We start from the raw sequence: 17,028 nt of genomic DNA on the forward strand, positions 1-17,028 counted from the left end.
CGGGATCGATCTCTGTCTTTACGGTGAATGTTCATGTGGCCACCAAGTGCCTGCGCTGTTGAAAACCCTCTCTTGCAGAATACGCATTCGTAGGATCGCCCTGTGCTGCCCCCTGCAGCGTCCTCAGTCGCCGTTGCTACTGCTTGCTCCGCAGATTGAACCTCGATATTCTTGTGCTTCCCTTTCCCTTCTTCTTCTTCTTCCATGAGATGAGTACTCGTAGGACACAAAGGCCTTGACGTAATAATATGATGGATAGAAAATAAAGACCCTTACTGCTTAATTATACATCAATTGGTGTGAGTGCACACATAGATTACACTGCTTGAAGCCGGCAACTTTATAAGAAATATACATAAAAGAAGTAATATATTTCATTCTTATCTAATTACTGGTTTATAAAAATGGACTCCTGTCTCCAGCTCGATAGCTCTGTTGCTTTCAACAGAGGTGTAATTTGACGGGGTACTCATGAACACTTGGATTGCCCGTATGCATTGTTGTTTATTATATGTATCTGATGTTTCTGAGCTAATCAACACCAAATCTTTGCCCTTTTCACATTCACCTGTCTTCGCTTTTATTCTTGCTCTAAGCGTACCGTAGAGGGCTTTCACAAGGAGCTCGTACAATTGTACATAAAGCGTGTACTAGTACGCATGCCCACAAGAAGTCTTTAACTCAGAATTCGTCTGTTGAGAACCGATCCATTGGTCGAGCGTGGTCATCGAGCCAGTCCAAGACTCAATATCCTTCTGTTCCCAGGAAAAAAAAAGGAGGGGGGGCAGCGGAACCGAAGGCACACAATTACAAATGAGATTGAAACACTAATCAAAAACCAAAACAAGTATCACAAATGCAAGACAGCAAATTTTACGTGGTTCGGCAAATTTATCTTCGTCCACGGGAGCGGCACAATACTTTCTTATTAATAATAAGAAATTACAAATAAGAGAGAATATCTTAATCTTGAGATTTCTCAAACAAATAGCAAGTGATTTAATCTAAATCACTACTCAAACTCTCTCACTCTTAAATACAGAGCCCCACCAATTAATTGCACCAACCCTCTTCTCAAATTTATGAGAATGGGACAACAGGAGCTCCAATCGCAGAAGAGAAGAGGAGAGAGGGCGCCTCCAGTGATCTGCTCCCAAAAAATCACACACAGACCCTGTGAACAGAGTTTCCCTTTTATAGGGAAACCCTAGGGCACGCCTCTTCAATCGGGTGTGATCCAGCTGGATCCCACCACAGCTCCGCAGTCGGATCTCAACAGGCGAGATCCCCAACATCTGCAGGTGAACACGACACTCCCTACAGCCAAACCCGGCTCTCCTCCAACATGTGAAATCCCTCCTTGGCCTCGCCTCTTCACGCAGGCGAGATCCAACTTGACAGGCGAGATCTTGGGCAAGATCAACAGGCGAGCCATACGATGACACTTCATGCGAGCTTCCCCGCCAAATGCCCTCGCCTGCAAGCTCCGCAGGCGAGCTTCGACCCATCCACAAGCGACGTCGTCGAGCTCCGATCCCGTCGAGCTCCAATCTCAGGTCCGTTTTTCTTTGCCAAATCTACAATATCTAGGTACATGCACGACCCCGGGAAAGGTCATTGAGAGGTCGTGAAGTGGATTCTACGGTATATCAAAGGTACCGTGGATGTTGGTTTGGTATTCGAGAAGAATGGGAAGAATGGACAGGATTGTATGGTTATGCGGACTCTGATTATGCGGGGGATCTTGACAAGCGCCGGTCTACTACAGGATATGTAATTACATTTGCAGGAGTAACGGTATGTTGGATATGCACACTTCAATCTACAGTGGCTCTCTCCACTACAGAGGCAGAGTATATGGCCTTGACTGAAGTTGTGAAGGAGGCTTTGTGGTTGCAGGGGCTATTGGATGACTTGGGGATTACAGAGGATACCATCAGGGTATATTGTGATAGCATGTCAGCTATCTATTTGGCCAAGAACCAAGTATATCCGAACAAAACACATTGATGTCAGATTCTATTTTGTTCGAGACATCTTGGATGATGGAGACGTTAGATTGGAGAAAATCCACACAAAGGACAATCCGGCAGATATGTTGACCAAAGTTATCACTTGAGTGAAATTTGGTCATTGTTTGGAATTGTTGAACATTCTTCGTTATTGAGGGCCTTTGGAGGCCATTGGGTGAACTACGTGAAGGCTTGATTCCTTGGGTAAGAGGATACGTATGCAGTCATTTATGATGCAGCCGATTTGGTGAGTAGCTACCAACGTTTGGAGAGTGGCCTCATTCTCATTTGGGTCTCGACTTATTGTGGATTGAGTCTGTTGTCGTGAATTGTTTCACTTCGTACTGGACGTAACAAGTGAGACATTTGATTTGGTTGATATCGACTCGGTTTTTGAGAAAACTTCGCCGAGGTGGAGAATTATATATTTGGTAAAGAAAAACGGATTTGAGATCGGAGCTCGACGACATCGCCTAGATCGGAGCTCGACGGCGTTGCCTAGATCGGAGCTCGACGGCGTCGCCTGTGGATGGGTCGAAGCTCGCCTGCGGAGCTTGCAGGCGAGGGCGTTTGGTAGGGAAGCTCTCGGGGCTCACCTGTTGATGTCGCCCAAGATCTCGCTTGTCGAGTTGGATCTCGCCTGCGTGAAGAGGCGAGGCCAAGGAGGGATTGCGCTTGTTGGAGGAGAGCCGGGTTCGCCTGTAGGGAGTGTCGTGTTCTCCTGAAGATGTTGGGGATCTCGCCTGTTGAGATCCGCCTGCGGAGCTGTGGTGGGATCCAGCTGGATCCCACCCGATTGAAGAGGTGTGCCCTAGGGTTTCCCTATAAAAGGGAAACTCTGTTCACAGGGTCTGTGTGCGATTTTTTGGGAGCAGAGCACTGGCGGTGCCCTCTCTCCTCTTCTCTTCTGCGATTGGAGCTCCTGTTGTCCCATTCTCATAAATTTGAGAAGATGGTTGGTGTAATTAATTGGTGGGGCTCTGTATTTAAGAGTGAGAGAGTTTGAACAGTGATTTAGATTAAACCACTTGCTATATGTTTGAGAAATCTCAAGATTGAGATCTTCTCTCTTATTTGTAATTTCTTATTATTAATAAGAAAGTATTGTGCCGCTCCCGTGGACGTAGGCAAATTTGCCGAACCACGTAAAATTTGTTATCTTACATTTGTAATACTTGTTTTGGTTGTTGATTAGTGTTCCAATCTCATTTGTAATTGTGTGCCTTCGATTCCGTTGCGCACAACAGGGGGGGCTTGAGGAAAAAGAAAAGAAGAAATCTGGACTTACAATGCGCCCCTATTAAACAATTTCAAGCAAGAATTTAAGGCCTACTGGATATCGGAGGACAAGAACTAGACTCCATTCTGCCACCTATACTATTTATATAATCAACTCTGAAAATCTTATAACTGCCAGATATATTTTTAACCACCTTTACAAATAAAATATTAAAATTGAATTTAATAATATCAATTGGACCCTAGAATAATGTTCACATGTATATTAATAGTGGCTTAAATAAACATCCCCCCATCTCCAACAACAGAATAGACATAGTATTATGCATACAGATATGAATTTTTTAACCCCGTTGAAAACGGATAATGGGTTAGAGATAGAAGTTGGTAACAGAGGAAGACATAAAGTGAAAGTAAACAGAGGAATCAAAATTAGAAAATGGTCAACTTAAGGGTCTTAAAAGGGCAAAAAAGAAAAAAAAAATGGAATGAAGGGAGCTGTGGAAAGCGCGTGAGGTTCTTGATTAACGAGAAACGACCAAATGGGCACCTTTACTGAACCAGCGGGACGGCAGCCCGCTAAAATGGACTCTCCACTCTTAACATTCAAATACGAACCATAAATAGAAGGTCAAGCGACAGTTTTGGGCAGGTATACAGCCTAAAAAAGGCAAATATGATTGAAGAATTTACGCCTCATTAAAATTGAGTGAAGTGGGAACGCAACGAAAAAAAAGTAATGGAATGAAATAAACATGGGCATGAAATGCTCATTCCCATTTTCACGTTTGAATATAAGTAGCGCTGATGGGGGAATAAACACATCTGGAAATTAATGCAATTCTTTGATTCTGACTCATTCACACATAACCTAGGAATTGAGGAGAAGTAAGAATGAAATTTCTAACTTCTAAAAAAATATGTTGCATCTGATACGAATAAATGAGAGGTCTAAGTCAGCATTCCTTTCCTACTCATTCGCATACCAAACAAGGCGATAGGGATACCCAACATGAGAACTTAAATGTGTAATTGATGTGTTAGATTTAAAGGCAAGGTGACAGAATAACCAAATTAAACGCCACTATGGTATTGAGCATATAAAAATTTCTCCCAGGTAGGCACATCACCTAGAGAATTACATCCACACACACAGATTTTAAGATGAAAGGAAAGAATGAAAGATTACTAGAATGGTAGTTCAATACAACGTTAGTAAATCTCCCGCATATTTTCCTATTTCAGTTTTTATGAAGCACAATCCAAATTTTAGAGCAGAAAATCTCTCTTTGAGAATGCAACACCACAGCCATTAACCATTAGTAGAATATATCCGTCCGTCTACAGACTTCTAAACGACAAAAAGGTATGGGAATTGAGGGTCAGAGACCAGTCTCATAATTTTCATGCCGTTAAGACCACTGAAGCAGCAAAGGGTAATTACAAATTCATCCACCAAAAAAAAAAAACTAGCGTGTGCGCCAAAAGTTTCACATAGATGTCATCAATAGAGGATTTAAACAAATGACTAGACTTGAACCCGTGCAAACATGAGCAGAGAATTATTGTTCTCGTAAAGATCAGGGCCAGACAAGGACATCAGTTCAGAAGACACAAATTCAAATTCACTTAACAGGATATCTAGGCATCTTAGATCTTGTAGCTTTCGAGCTTTCACTTTGTAAGGAGGTTATGATACAAGATGACACTGTTCCAACAGATCCAAAGCAGACTTCAGGACATCAAGCGGTAGCAGCAAAATAAGAGATATTGCTACTTGGTCAGGTAATATATGAACAAAAAAAGAGCCACAAAAGATGCCACGAGAGTAGCCATTCTACGAGTGGATTTGGTCTCAAACACCTGATTAAACGATTCTTAACAAAATTAGTCGAAAACAAAAGAAATATTAGTGACTAAAAATAATTATAAGTTTAAAAATATATCACCATCTTGAATCGGTCCATAGTGCCAGAAAGGACACCCCTTGATGCATCCATATCATTACCCTAAATACAACACAAGCACATAAGTTAGCAAATTATCACTATGGACATGCATATTAGGAAGAGAGATATGTGAACTACCATTCGATCAAGCACACGGTTATGGCTGTCAACCTCCTCATGTATATCACCAGTCAACTGCCAAGTAGAAATCATTTCAATCAAATCTGTGAAATATGTTCTAAAAAACAGTACGGTGACCAGAACTGCAATAAAGTATGTACTTAGAACTCCACTGGCATGAAGCAATGGTTAAATATCACAGAAGTACAATAAGCTAAAGCTTGAGTTAACAGTTACAATGATTGCAACTGTTCAAGATTTTATCCATATTCTCCTCAATTTCCTCAGAAACAATGATTAAAGAGGGGGAAAAACAAAGACATTGTCTGAAACCAAAGAACAAGGGGAGATCTCCGGACCAGATAACAATCAACAAGAAATATAGCTATATCGATCCATGAAACACACATTGTCCTATTTCTTATCAGTAAATAAGTAGAATACTTGTTATTTTCATGTTCCCATCCTACAGCCTCCAATCATCAACTAAGCCCTTAATATGAATATAGCCTGTGAGACAATATTCAATGTGCAAGTTGTTCCCTCCACCCACGCCCTTAGCATGGTGGTATAAGGATCTTCTCAGATATATCAAGCTGAAATTTAGGGTAAAAATGCACTTTAAAAATTGGTAAGTACAGTAAAATAGATGCAAATACCTTTGGTAATTCTAGTTCATACTTATAAATATTATTTGACAAATTTGTAGCCTGTAGGTGAAGAAAGAAACTCTACCATTTTAGAAGATGTTCGTGGCTTTAAACAATTCATATTATCTTAAGCAATTCACAAAAAAGAAAAGTGAAGAAACAAGGTAACCCCTCAAAGATAATATTGTACTACAAATACTTCTGCTTGTTTCCAGCAAACAAAAAGCAAGTTGTTGAGGAATATGATTAAGTAAGAGAACCATTTTTCCATATGAGCAACCTAAAACAAATCCAATGGTCTATACATCATTATATGCAAAAAGTAAGAAGTGACATATTTTACGAACAAGGTTGATTGCCCTAATTAGATCCGGTAAGACCTATGATACAGTAGGCTGGAGGTGTCTTAATTAAACTTCGGCACGTAGTGGCTTCGGACATGGGTGGACTGGTTGGACAAAAATGTGTATGTAGGTGAGTGTGTGGGTGCAAGTGTCTATGTATCTCTCCCTGTGTGTAGTCACGATCTAATGGTATGTTTTTTCGAAGGTTTTCACACGAAGATACTTGATTATCTAATGCTAATCCTGCAAAAAAGTATTTGGTCTTAGCATGCATCACACAGTAACAACAACAAAAGCTTTATTCCAAAATTTCAGGTTCGCATACAAACACTAGGATGTTGGCTTATCAATGTATACTACAATATATTTAACATGACACTAGGATGCTGTGCAGGTTTTTCGGATCAAAAGATTAAAAGTTTGCTCGAACAATGTAAGATAAAGCCCTAAATAAAATATGACTTACTCTTTTAAGAATGTTCACTCTATCTTGCAGGCCATCAATAGCTCTCTCATTTTCATGCTCATCAATTTCATGAGAAGAGTAGGCCCGGGTACCACCTTCCTCAATTCCATCAAATAGAGCAGTTCTATTGCTGCGATAGTCCCTGTCAATCATGCGTTATAAAGAAGCCAATTTTCACTATCCTTAGTTAAATTTTAGGTTATGAAGGAATATATGTTTGACCTATCAATTAAGCATGTGTATGATTGACTACGTACGTCATAAGTCAAGAGGATGATCGGTACTAAATTTAATGTGATCGTCTGAAAGGCACAATAACCAATTAAATACTTGAAGATCTTATTGTCTGACTTAATATTTTCAAGTTGATATAGTACTACACTAACAATTTTAATAACAACATTCAGGAAACTTAGAAGTCTGGAATCATTGTAACATACGATATATTTGTCAAAATCTAAGCAACATTAGAACTTTGGGGGAGGAAAGACCTTTGTTATGTCTGACTTTGCCTCCCCCCCCCCCCCCCCAAAAAAAAAAAAAATAATAATAATAAAAAATAAATTCCTGCTCAACTCAAGCAACTAACATGATCCCCAGAAAAGGAATGAAACCAAGTTACAATATCCAGCTACAAACTAGATGATAAAACAAAACATAGAAAAAGCAAGGATGTGGATCCTCTCCAATTAGGTGGTGATTGGAGAAGGTCCAATTCCTCATATCCCCACCATTTATCTCTAATTTAATGGATAAGATAATGCCGCATAGGATTACCACAATTAAACTAGTGGTTTTGAAAGCTACCATTGAGATTTGATAGATATTATGTAAATTCTAACAAAATCATGTTCCCTAGTGTCTTTATTTCTAATCATAAGTTAATCATATGCGTTGCTCTTTTTTAATTGAGTAATTTTTCTAGCATGTCAGATTCATGCAAAGTCAATAACCAACAAATAGAAAGTCTAAGAAACTAACATTTGACGCATAATGAAAAATAATTACAAATAAATCCTTTCTAAAAAAATATGACTATTGTCCCTATGCACACATTGATAAATGGTTCGGATCATGTTCCCAAGTGTTCCTGTATGCACATTGATAATTAAAAAAAAATCAAACGCATTAATATAAGAATTATAAATAATTTAAACTTGAGAGGGAGTTGTTTAGTTGGCATCAAATTGGAGAGGTTAATTAGAAAGTTGTTTGTAAAAATATTTGAATTTATTAAAAATCAAATAAGATTACCAAATTCACCATGGTGGCTTTCAACACCACTAGTTTAATTGCAGTGATCGTTATCTCGTCCTTTGATTCAAAGACCCAGGGTGCGGATTAGAGGAATTGGACCCCCTCCAACTACCACCTAATTGGAGAGGATCCGAATCCAAAGAGCAAATAAAATTGAAAAGCAATTGAACAAGAAAGTACTAGCGCAGTCAAAATTTCATGAAAAGAAAACAAAATTTAGATGGCGCACCTTCTCGAATTCATGCCTCCACAAGAGTTACGGAAGGGGGTGAACTGTAAAATAAAAAAGGTTTTCAGAAGAGTAACACAATCAATCAACAATCATAAAACATTCGAGAGAGTCCCCAGGAAAAGAGTAAGCAAGAACAAATTTTTTTCAAAAAAAAAAAAAAAAGGAAAAGCAGAATTTGATAGATCCAGCAATTGATTCGATGGATAGATGGAGAGAGCGGAAGCTTGCCTTGGGTTGGGATCCGACGTCCGAGAGTGTGAGTGAGTACGGCTTGAGGTCTGTCAGATACAGATCCGAAGGAGGAGGAGGAGGGGAAGCATTAAAAGGGCGGTTGAGTTTCATGGATGGGTTGGGCCGTGGGCCGTCGCCGATGCTTATTGATCCACCCATCCATTTACGTATCATTATTATTAGGAGATTTTTTTTTAAAAGACCATTTTAAAAACAAATATTAGCAAAATAACTCCGATTGTTTACTTTTAACCCATCGATGATATCCTCTTAACCATTGATGATCCATTGGTTGAAGTGAATAATCGGAGGGTTTTGAGGCATAACTTCATCGTGCTGATTATTCTAATTTGAGCGTATTTGGTTGTCCTGGATATGCACATGTAAATCAGGATAAATTAGAACCTAGATCTAAGAAATATATTTTTATTGATTATGCCTTTCGGGTGAAGGGATATAGATTCTGGTGCCCTGATTCTAAATCAACTAAATTTATGATTGAGAAAAAAATAAAATATTCCATGAGTCTGCTATGTTGCTTCCGAAAGAATATAGTGCTCTTGTTCCTTCTGGTGCAGGTACTACATATAAGAGTATCATAGAGCAATTGGAGTTTGAGATAGATTCTCATAATTCAGTCTAACAACCAGCTGTTTGTTTGCTAGAAAGTAATGAGCAAATAGAAGTTACAGCAGCAGATGGCACGTATAGTATTACAAAAAGTTAGAGGGAAAGATCGATAAAGCCACCTCAGAGATATGCAGATTCAGCCATTGCATATAAATTATCAGTAACTGAAGGGATGGATATGTCGACGAAGCCATTGCCAATAGCCAAGTTCAAGCTTTTACTTGGACTTGATTTAGGTTAAAGTACATTGAGGCGTCGTGGGGCGCATTTGTAGATGTGTTGGTTGTACACTATTGTGAAAGTTGAGAACTCATTAGGATTGTTGAGTCAAGGTGGAGATTTGTTGAAGTTATGCCTCAAAACCCTCTAATTGTTCAATTCAACCAATGGATAATTGATGGTCAGGAGGACACTATCGATGGTCACTTCGATCATCAATGGGTTATGATGAACAATAAAAAAAACATAAATATGATTTGAACCATTGATGGATTGCAAGAGATCATCGATGGTCTTGTTTGACCATCGACGGTTACCATTAATGGATTGCAAGAGATCATCGATGGTCGTGTTTGACCATCGATGGTTACGACGTCGATTGTAGTTTTTGATGATTTAATCTCAGCTGTTCATTTTTCTAAATCTCCAACTTTTACCAAGTTTTAGATATTTTTTTCCTGATCTATCATGGTCTCTAATATATTAAATAGAGAGAGTTTAGATATGGTTGGATTATGAGAATGTTGCGCGCAGCAGAAATTTTGGCAGCACTTCGGCAGCACAACAAGAGAGTCAGATCGCAATAAGAATTCCCGTCTCACCAAGGAAACAAGAATCTGAAGCGAATATCTCAATAAAATGAGATATCGGTGTTGTGCCTGAAGCTGTGTCGAGGAACCAAACCAAACGCCAATCCAAGAGAGCCAAACGAACCAAATATCAATGCACAAATAAAACTCCAATTTTAACGTGGTTCGGCAAGTTGCCTACGTCCACGGGGCAAGAGGGGATGGGGTTTTCACTAATAGAGAAAGAGTACAAACTGAGATTACAAATCACTCGAAGGAACAAACTAATCTCACCAATAAAACTCTTAATCTCTCCAAATAAAACCCTAAACGAATAGCTCAAAAATACCTCTTTTTCTGTGCTCCAAATACCCCTAATTTTTTTTCTCCACCAATTTTCTCTTCCAATTGTTCCATATATATAGAAATCCTAAAATCATAAACATACTGTGTGGTGCAGGACAGATTCTGCCACACCCTGCACCGTGGGTGTGGCAGAGGGTGTGGTGCAGGACAGATTCTACCACACCCATGGCAGACACCACACCAGGGTGTGGTGGAGTCTGTTTTGAGTTATTCTTCATGTTTTTCACAATTCCTTCGCCAAAAACCAACAATCCAGAGCAGAACGTAAGTCGACTCATGCACCAACATAAGTCGACTTACCATAAGTCGACTTATGCCTGTGCATGAGTCGACTTATGACCAAAAATCTGCTTTTTCCAATTCTTCTCCACAATTCTCCACCTCGGCGAAGTTTTCCCAAAACTGAGCCGACACCAACCAAACTCCATCCACACAAGTCGAGACCCAAACGGGAGTGCGAACACTCACCCAAACGTCGGTATCTACTCACCAAATCGGCTGCATCAAAACTGACTGCCTACGTATCCTCTTGCCCAAGGAATCAAGCCTTCACGTAGTTCACCCAAACGGCCTCCAAAGGCCCTCAATCAAATAGAAAAGTCTGCAACTCTTCTCCAATATCACCAAACGATCTGCAACTGATAGTATTCCCAATGACCCCAAATTGAGACAAATCAAACACCTCCACCTGAGGTAAACCAATGGCCATATCCAAACTATATCTACCAGCTGCAACTGAATCCAAAACCAATCCATCATCTGCATCCAAAACCAAATGATCTCCAACCTGTGTCACCTTAGCTGGAATCCCAAATGACGCAGTATGATCTGGAGTATGTGGAGTAATCTCCACCCAACGTGGAGTAGCATCACTCTCCACCTGCTGCGATATCCAAATGACCTGATCAACACTCTCCACCTGCCGAGAGTCAAAAGTGACATACCTGCTCAGAACAAAATCAGAAGCTCCCAAACGATAATCAACTGAGCCTCCGAACCCCAAACGCGCAATCGGATCCAATCTCACATCCACGATGTGACCAAATGCTGGGTATCCAAATATCCGACGCAACCCAAAATCTGAAGCAGCTCCACCAGATCCAATAACTCCTAATGCAGCAGTCGGCGACCTGTGACTAAGATGACCCAAATATGTCGAAGCTCTAGAACCAATGCTCGACAACCAACGCCGATCCTCCTCCAGAAAGGAACGACCCATCGAAACTGTCATCTCATCTCGTCGCCCCAAAGTCTCCACACCAATGAAGTGTCTCCTATTGCCGTGAGCTCGGCACCAACGCAAGAAAGGACCCCTACCAAAGCTGAAACAATGAGTTACCTTTCTGCCAATACACTTCTTCCAATTGTTGTTGACTTCTAGGACTTTACACCAACGGGAACTGGTCGCGACCCAATAATGCCTAGAACAATCTTCAACTGCGGAAACTAAGATACGATTACCTCCCAATGATGCCTCCTTGGAAGGCCCCCAAATGCCTGACTGAACACCTCCAAAAAGACCCCTCGCTCGATGGATAGAAGTGCCAAACTCCACCACGGTCTCGCTCATCCTAATGTGCTCACAGGACTTCAATCTGCAGGTCATAGCACTCCTCAACAACCAATGCACGACATTACCAATCATATACCCCAGCACCAAACAATGCCACAGTCTAGCCGAATCTGATAAAGTCGTCATCTCCCTATCAATCACCGTGCTCCCAAGCAAATAGTACAAATTGCTCCTTCTGACGCCCTTCATCACAATCATGGACCCAAATGTAACCTTCAAGCGTGCATCCGCCAAGGTTACCCTATAGCCTGCTACCTCCAAAGCTCCAAGTGAAATAATGTTCTTCTTCAACTGAGGAACGAACCTCACTCCAACCAACTCCCGAATTACCCCGTCACTCATCCTGATCCGAACGGTACCAATACCACCAATAGAGCATTTGTGATCATTCCCCATGAGCACGAAATCCCCTCTTTCCAACTCCTGAAAGCTGGAGAACCAATTCCTCCTAGGGCAAATGTGGTATGTAGCCCCCGAATCCAACATCCACTCTGTAGAGTAGACAACATAAACTGACAGCAGTGCAGATAATGAGTAGCCCGAAGAATCCGAATCTGAATCGTTGCCACTAGCCTTGACAACATTCGCCTCTGAAGCTTGAATAGCTTTTCCTTTATTCTTCCCGGCTCGATCAACTAACTTTGGACATTCGGCTTTCCAATGTCCATCCTCTTTACAAAAGGCACACTGATTCTTACAAACTCCAAGATGTGTCCCTCTAGACTGTGACCTCCCACTACGGTTTGGACCCTTTGCTCTTGCGACCAACGCCCCCGCTATCGGCTCAATCGAAGTCTCCTTATCCTTCTTTCGAAGCTGATAATTCACAAGTGCAGCGGTGACCTCACTATACGAAAGAGATGTCTTCCCATTAATAAGAGTAAGAACGAAGGTCTCATATTCCTCGTCGGGCAAGGAACTCAACAACAACAACGCCTTGTCCTCATCTTCAATCACCACATCTACATCGTCAAATCCGCAAAGAAGCTTCGTGTAATGGTTCATGTGATCACCAATGGAGGTTCCTTTCTTCAACTGGAAGCGGTAAAGCCTCCTCTTCAAATGCAAGCGATTCTCCACACTCTTGGTCAAATACTTGCTCTCAAGGATCTCCCATATCTTCTTTGCAGAAGTCTCATTGATCACATCATACTTTAGATCTTGAGTGAGACAAGACCTAATCGCACCACACGCCGTTCGATTCATCTTTTTCCAAACCTTCTCATCAATATTGTCCGGTTTTCCGTCCAACTCCAACGTATCTTCCAAATTTTGCGCGTTGAGCGCATCCATGACTTCGCATCACCAAAGTCCAAAATTATTTGTGCCATTGAACTTTTCCACGTCAATCTTCATCGAGTGGATATTCAAGCTTTGGACGGTCTTCACACCGGAAGTACTGCCCACAACTCCTTCTTTCTCGGCCATAATCCTCAAAACACTACCAAACCAATGCGGAAACAAACGAGAAATAGATCCAAACTGAAAAAGACGAGATTTTTACTAAAAATATCCCACCTTTAACACCAAACGAAGCCCTAGATGAACTTCCAAAGCGATCTACTCCTCCAAATAGCCCAAGCGTAGCCCGAGCTCTGATACCAATTGTTGTGCCTGAACCTGTGTCGAGGAACCAAACCAAACGCCAATCCAAGAGAGCCAAACGAACCAAATATCAATGCACAAATAAAACACCAATTTTAACGTGGTTCGACAAGTTGCCTACGTCCACGGGGCAAGGGGGGATGGGGTTTTCACTAATAGAGAAAGAGTACAAACTGAGATTACAAATCACTCGAAGGAACAAACTAATCTCACCAACAAAACTCTTAATCTCTCCAAATAAAACCCTAAACGAATAGCTCAAAAATACCTCTTTTTGTGCTCCAAATAGCCCCCAATCAATGCTTAATCAAAGCCTAAACCAAGCCTAGGAAACCCTAAAAAACGTGTCTCTATTTATAGCAAAACACAATCCCAAACTGATTGGGATTCTAAAAACGAGTCTGTCACACCCTGCACCATGGGTGTGGTAGAGGGTGTGGTGCAGGACAGATTCTGCCACACCCTACACCGTGGGTGTGGCAGAGGGTATGGTGCAGGACAGATTCTACCACACCCATGGCAGACACCACACCAGGGTGTGGTGGAGTCTGTTTTGAGTTATTCTTCACGTTTTTCACAATTCCTTCGCCGTTTTCACAATCGGCTCTTCCTCTCATCAGTTCTAGGACTGACTTGTCGAGGGATCCTAAAAATCTATTACAAATCACACAAAAGCGATACAACCAATTTTACGTGGTTCGGCAAATTGCATACGTCCACGGGGCAAGGAGGGGGGAGATCTACTACTAGAGGGAGAGATTACAACTAGGTTTACAATCACTCACAACCTAAACCCTCAAACAAATTCTCAAATCCCTCACAATATCTCTCTACAAAAGGATGCACAAAACCCTCAATAAAGGGGGCTGCTCAAAACCAAAACAAAAGGCACTGCAATTGCACGCTGCAAACTGTAGCCGCCAACAAATTCCTTTGCACACCCTCAATTGCTCGCGTTGTTCTCCTCTGCAGCCGCAAAACACCAAGCACCAACCTCCTGCACACAAGCCAAAGTCGCACCCTCCTCTGCCTTGTTTTCCACGAAACCCTAGACATCAGGTTTTATACAAGAGATATTTGGGTGGGCTTTGAAGTTCACACGGTGTTAAAGCATTCAAGCATTCACATGAGTGGGCGTGGGCCCTATGTGCCCACGTGCTTCATAATTCTCCACCTCGGCGAAGTTTTACCAAAACTGAGCCGACACCAAATGCAACCAAATGTCCCACTTGTTGTGTCCAGTACGAAGTGAAACAATTCACGACAACGGACTCAATCCACAACAAGTCGGGAACTTGAACGAGAGTTCAAACAATCTCACCCCCATCAAAAATAATACCGGCTGCATCATAAATACTGCCTACGTATCCTCTTGCCCAAGGAATCAAGCCTTACGTAGTTCACCCAAATGGCCTCCAACGGCCTCAACAATCACGAATGTGCAACAAGTTTCGACAATGATCAAACTTGTTGCTCGGAACCACATTTGTGAGCATATCCGTCGGATTATCCTTCGTATGGACTTTCACTTCCGGTATGCCGACACAGTTACGATAATTTGTAATGGAGAAATTGAGGGTTTAGACTATTGCCTTGTTCTTGTAGATCTTTCTCTTTTGATAGTAGATTTTCTTTGACGTCTCCGTCGTGGACGTAGCTTAAATTGGGTGAACCACGTAGATCAATGTGTTTGCAATTGCTTGTCAGTACTTGTTCTTCACGATTATTTCTGCTTTATTTTGCACTTGTTCTAACACAAACTATGATGGATGATCAAATATGCACACAACATTGCGTGTGGTCAAGAGTATTTTCTAGTAAAAATGTTTTTTGAAACCGTGGAGCAATAATGCCAGCTTTAAGATGGGGAAGGCGTGGTATAGAAATATTACCAGTTTCTGAAATAGTGAAGAGAAAAAAATACGTGTTTTTGTGGGGGAGGGGAGGGGGAGGGTGTTGTGCTTACTCGTGTCAAACTCAATGTAACTAGTACTATGTGGTAGTTTACATGAGTAAACGTGGGTAATGACATGGCCATTCCATTCGCTTATGACATTAGGGTTAAATTCACATAATCTCCCCTAACTTTGTGCTAAACTATGTGTGGTGATGGCGGCTAAGTTTTGTTTACTTCACATAATATTCCTGAATTTTAGAGTGTCTCACAAAAACTTCATTGAACTTTGAACCTTTCTAATTAGATCTCATTCGTGTTATTTACAAATAACTAAACTTCTATTGCGAGAAAAAAGTTACAAAATTCCTTTTTCTTAGGTTGGTTAGGGAGGGGAGAGGGGGCGTTAGGGTGGTATGTTGATGTAAATAACAAGTGACTAAGTTTAGAAATTTTTTCTCTTAAGAAAATTTTAGTTATTTGTAAATAACATGGAAGTGAGAGAAGTTCAAATTTTAGGGAGGGATTTATGAGGAACTCCAAAGTTTATGAGGGTTATGCGCAACAACCCCTCAAAGTTCAGTGGGGTTACGTGAAATCAACGCTTAAATTTACTAGCATATACTACCATATCAAAAAGAGGAGAAAGAATGGTCTGAGACGAAGATAAGGCTACGCTAATTACGTTTAAGAAGTATGCTAATGATATAGCATGTCAATCGCTTAATTTTAGACAGAGACACAGGAGCCTTCTCTTTATTCAAGAGTAGTTTTATGGCTCAATGCCTCCGCATCTTGGCATTAACATTCCCACCTCCAAACGTTTGAACTCTCTATTCCCACTCTGCAATAACTCTCTCCATCTCCTCCAGCAGCTCCACTCTCAGATCATCATCCATGGCCTCCACCTCTCCCCATTCTTCGGCTCTAAGCTCGCCACCTCTTACTTCGTCAGCTCCCACTCCCTGCTTTACGCCCGCAGGGTGTTCGATCAAATCCCCACAAAAAACCCCCACTCTCGGAACACCATGCTCTCCCTCTACTCCAAAGCCCAGCACTTCTCCGCCCTCCTCCACCTCTACTCCCTCTCTAAAACGCAATCCCACAAGCCCGATAACTTCGCCCTCGTCTTCGCCATCCAATCCTGCACCAAACTCTCACTTCTCAACTATGGAAGGTCTCTTCATTCGGAAGCCATCCGACTGGGGCACCAGTCTCATGACCATGTTGCTGCCTCCCTCATCAACATGTACCTCGAGTTGGTTTCCTTAGAAGATGCTGAGAAAGTCTTTGATGCATCTAGAGTCAATGTCAATCCAGGGGTTTGGGGCCTCTTGATGAAAGCTTACTTGAGAGAGTCTATGGACATTCAAGTTTTCCAATTGTTCCATTGGATGAAAGAGTTGGGTCATGAACTGAACCCTTGCATCGCGGTTCTCCTCGCTCGAGCTTGTGGGAACATTGGTGCCGCTCGAGAAGGGCGATCCATTCATGGGTTTTGTATAAAAAAGAATCTATTGGATTCTAATGTATATCTGCAGACATCACTTGTTGATATGTATGCAAGGAGTGGCTTCATAGACTTTGCAGAGAGACTATTCGATGCAATGGCCACAAAGGATGTCGTATCATGGAGCACCATGGTTTCTGGCTTGGCCCAAAGTGGGAGAGC

General features: G+C 41.5%; 1 protein-coding gene across 2 annotated transcripts; it reads right to left on the reverse strand.

Annotated features, from left to right (window-relative positions):
- LOC109850280 (bet1-like SNARE 1-1) lies at positions 4,677-8,632 on the reverse strand. 2 transcript variants are annotated; one of them, XM_020420257.1, is made up of 6 exons: positions 8,498-8,632; positions 8,267-8,310; positions 6,781-6,910; positions 5,339-5,395; positions 5,201-5,260; positions 4,677-5,114 (listed from the first exon to the last, which is right to left on the reverse strand). In XM_020420257.1, exons 1-6 carry the CDS (start codon positions 8,609-8,611, stop codon positions 5,025-5,027), a joined length of 495 nt encoding a protein of 164 aa, XP_020275846.1. In that variant the 5' UTR covers positions 8,612-8,632; the 3' UTR covers positions 4,677-5,024. The 2 variants fall into 2 exon arrangements, with proteins under 2 accessions (XP_020275846.1, XP_020275845.1); XM_020420256.1 differs by having other exon boundaries at positions 6,781-6,922.

The sequence above is a fragment of the Asparagus officinalis genome, chromosome 7 (assembly GCF_001876935.1).
Source record: "Asparagus officinalis chromosome 7, Aspof.V1, whole genome shotgun sequence".
Classification (NCBI taxonomy): Eukaryota; Viridiplantae; Streptophyta; class Magnoliopsida; order Asparagales; family Asparagaceae; genus Asparagus; species Asparagus officinalis.

Excerpts from the sequence above, each read along its gene's own strand:
- LOC109850280 (XM_020420256.1), bottom strand. The coding sequence starts at position 8,611 with ATGAAACTCAACCGCCCTTTTAATGCTTCCCCTCCTCCTCCTCCTTCG. Across the intron at positions 8,311-8,497 it reads ACGTCGGATCCCAACCCAAG|TTCACCCCCTTCCGTAACTC; the intron begins GCAAGCTTCCGC and ends TTTATTTTACAG. Across the intron at positions 5,396-6,780 it reads GAGTGAACATTCTTAAAAGA|TTGACTGGTGATATACATGA; the intron begins GTAAGTCATATT and ends TCTACTTGGCAG.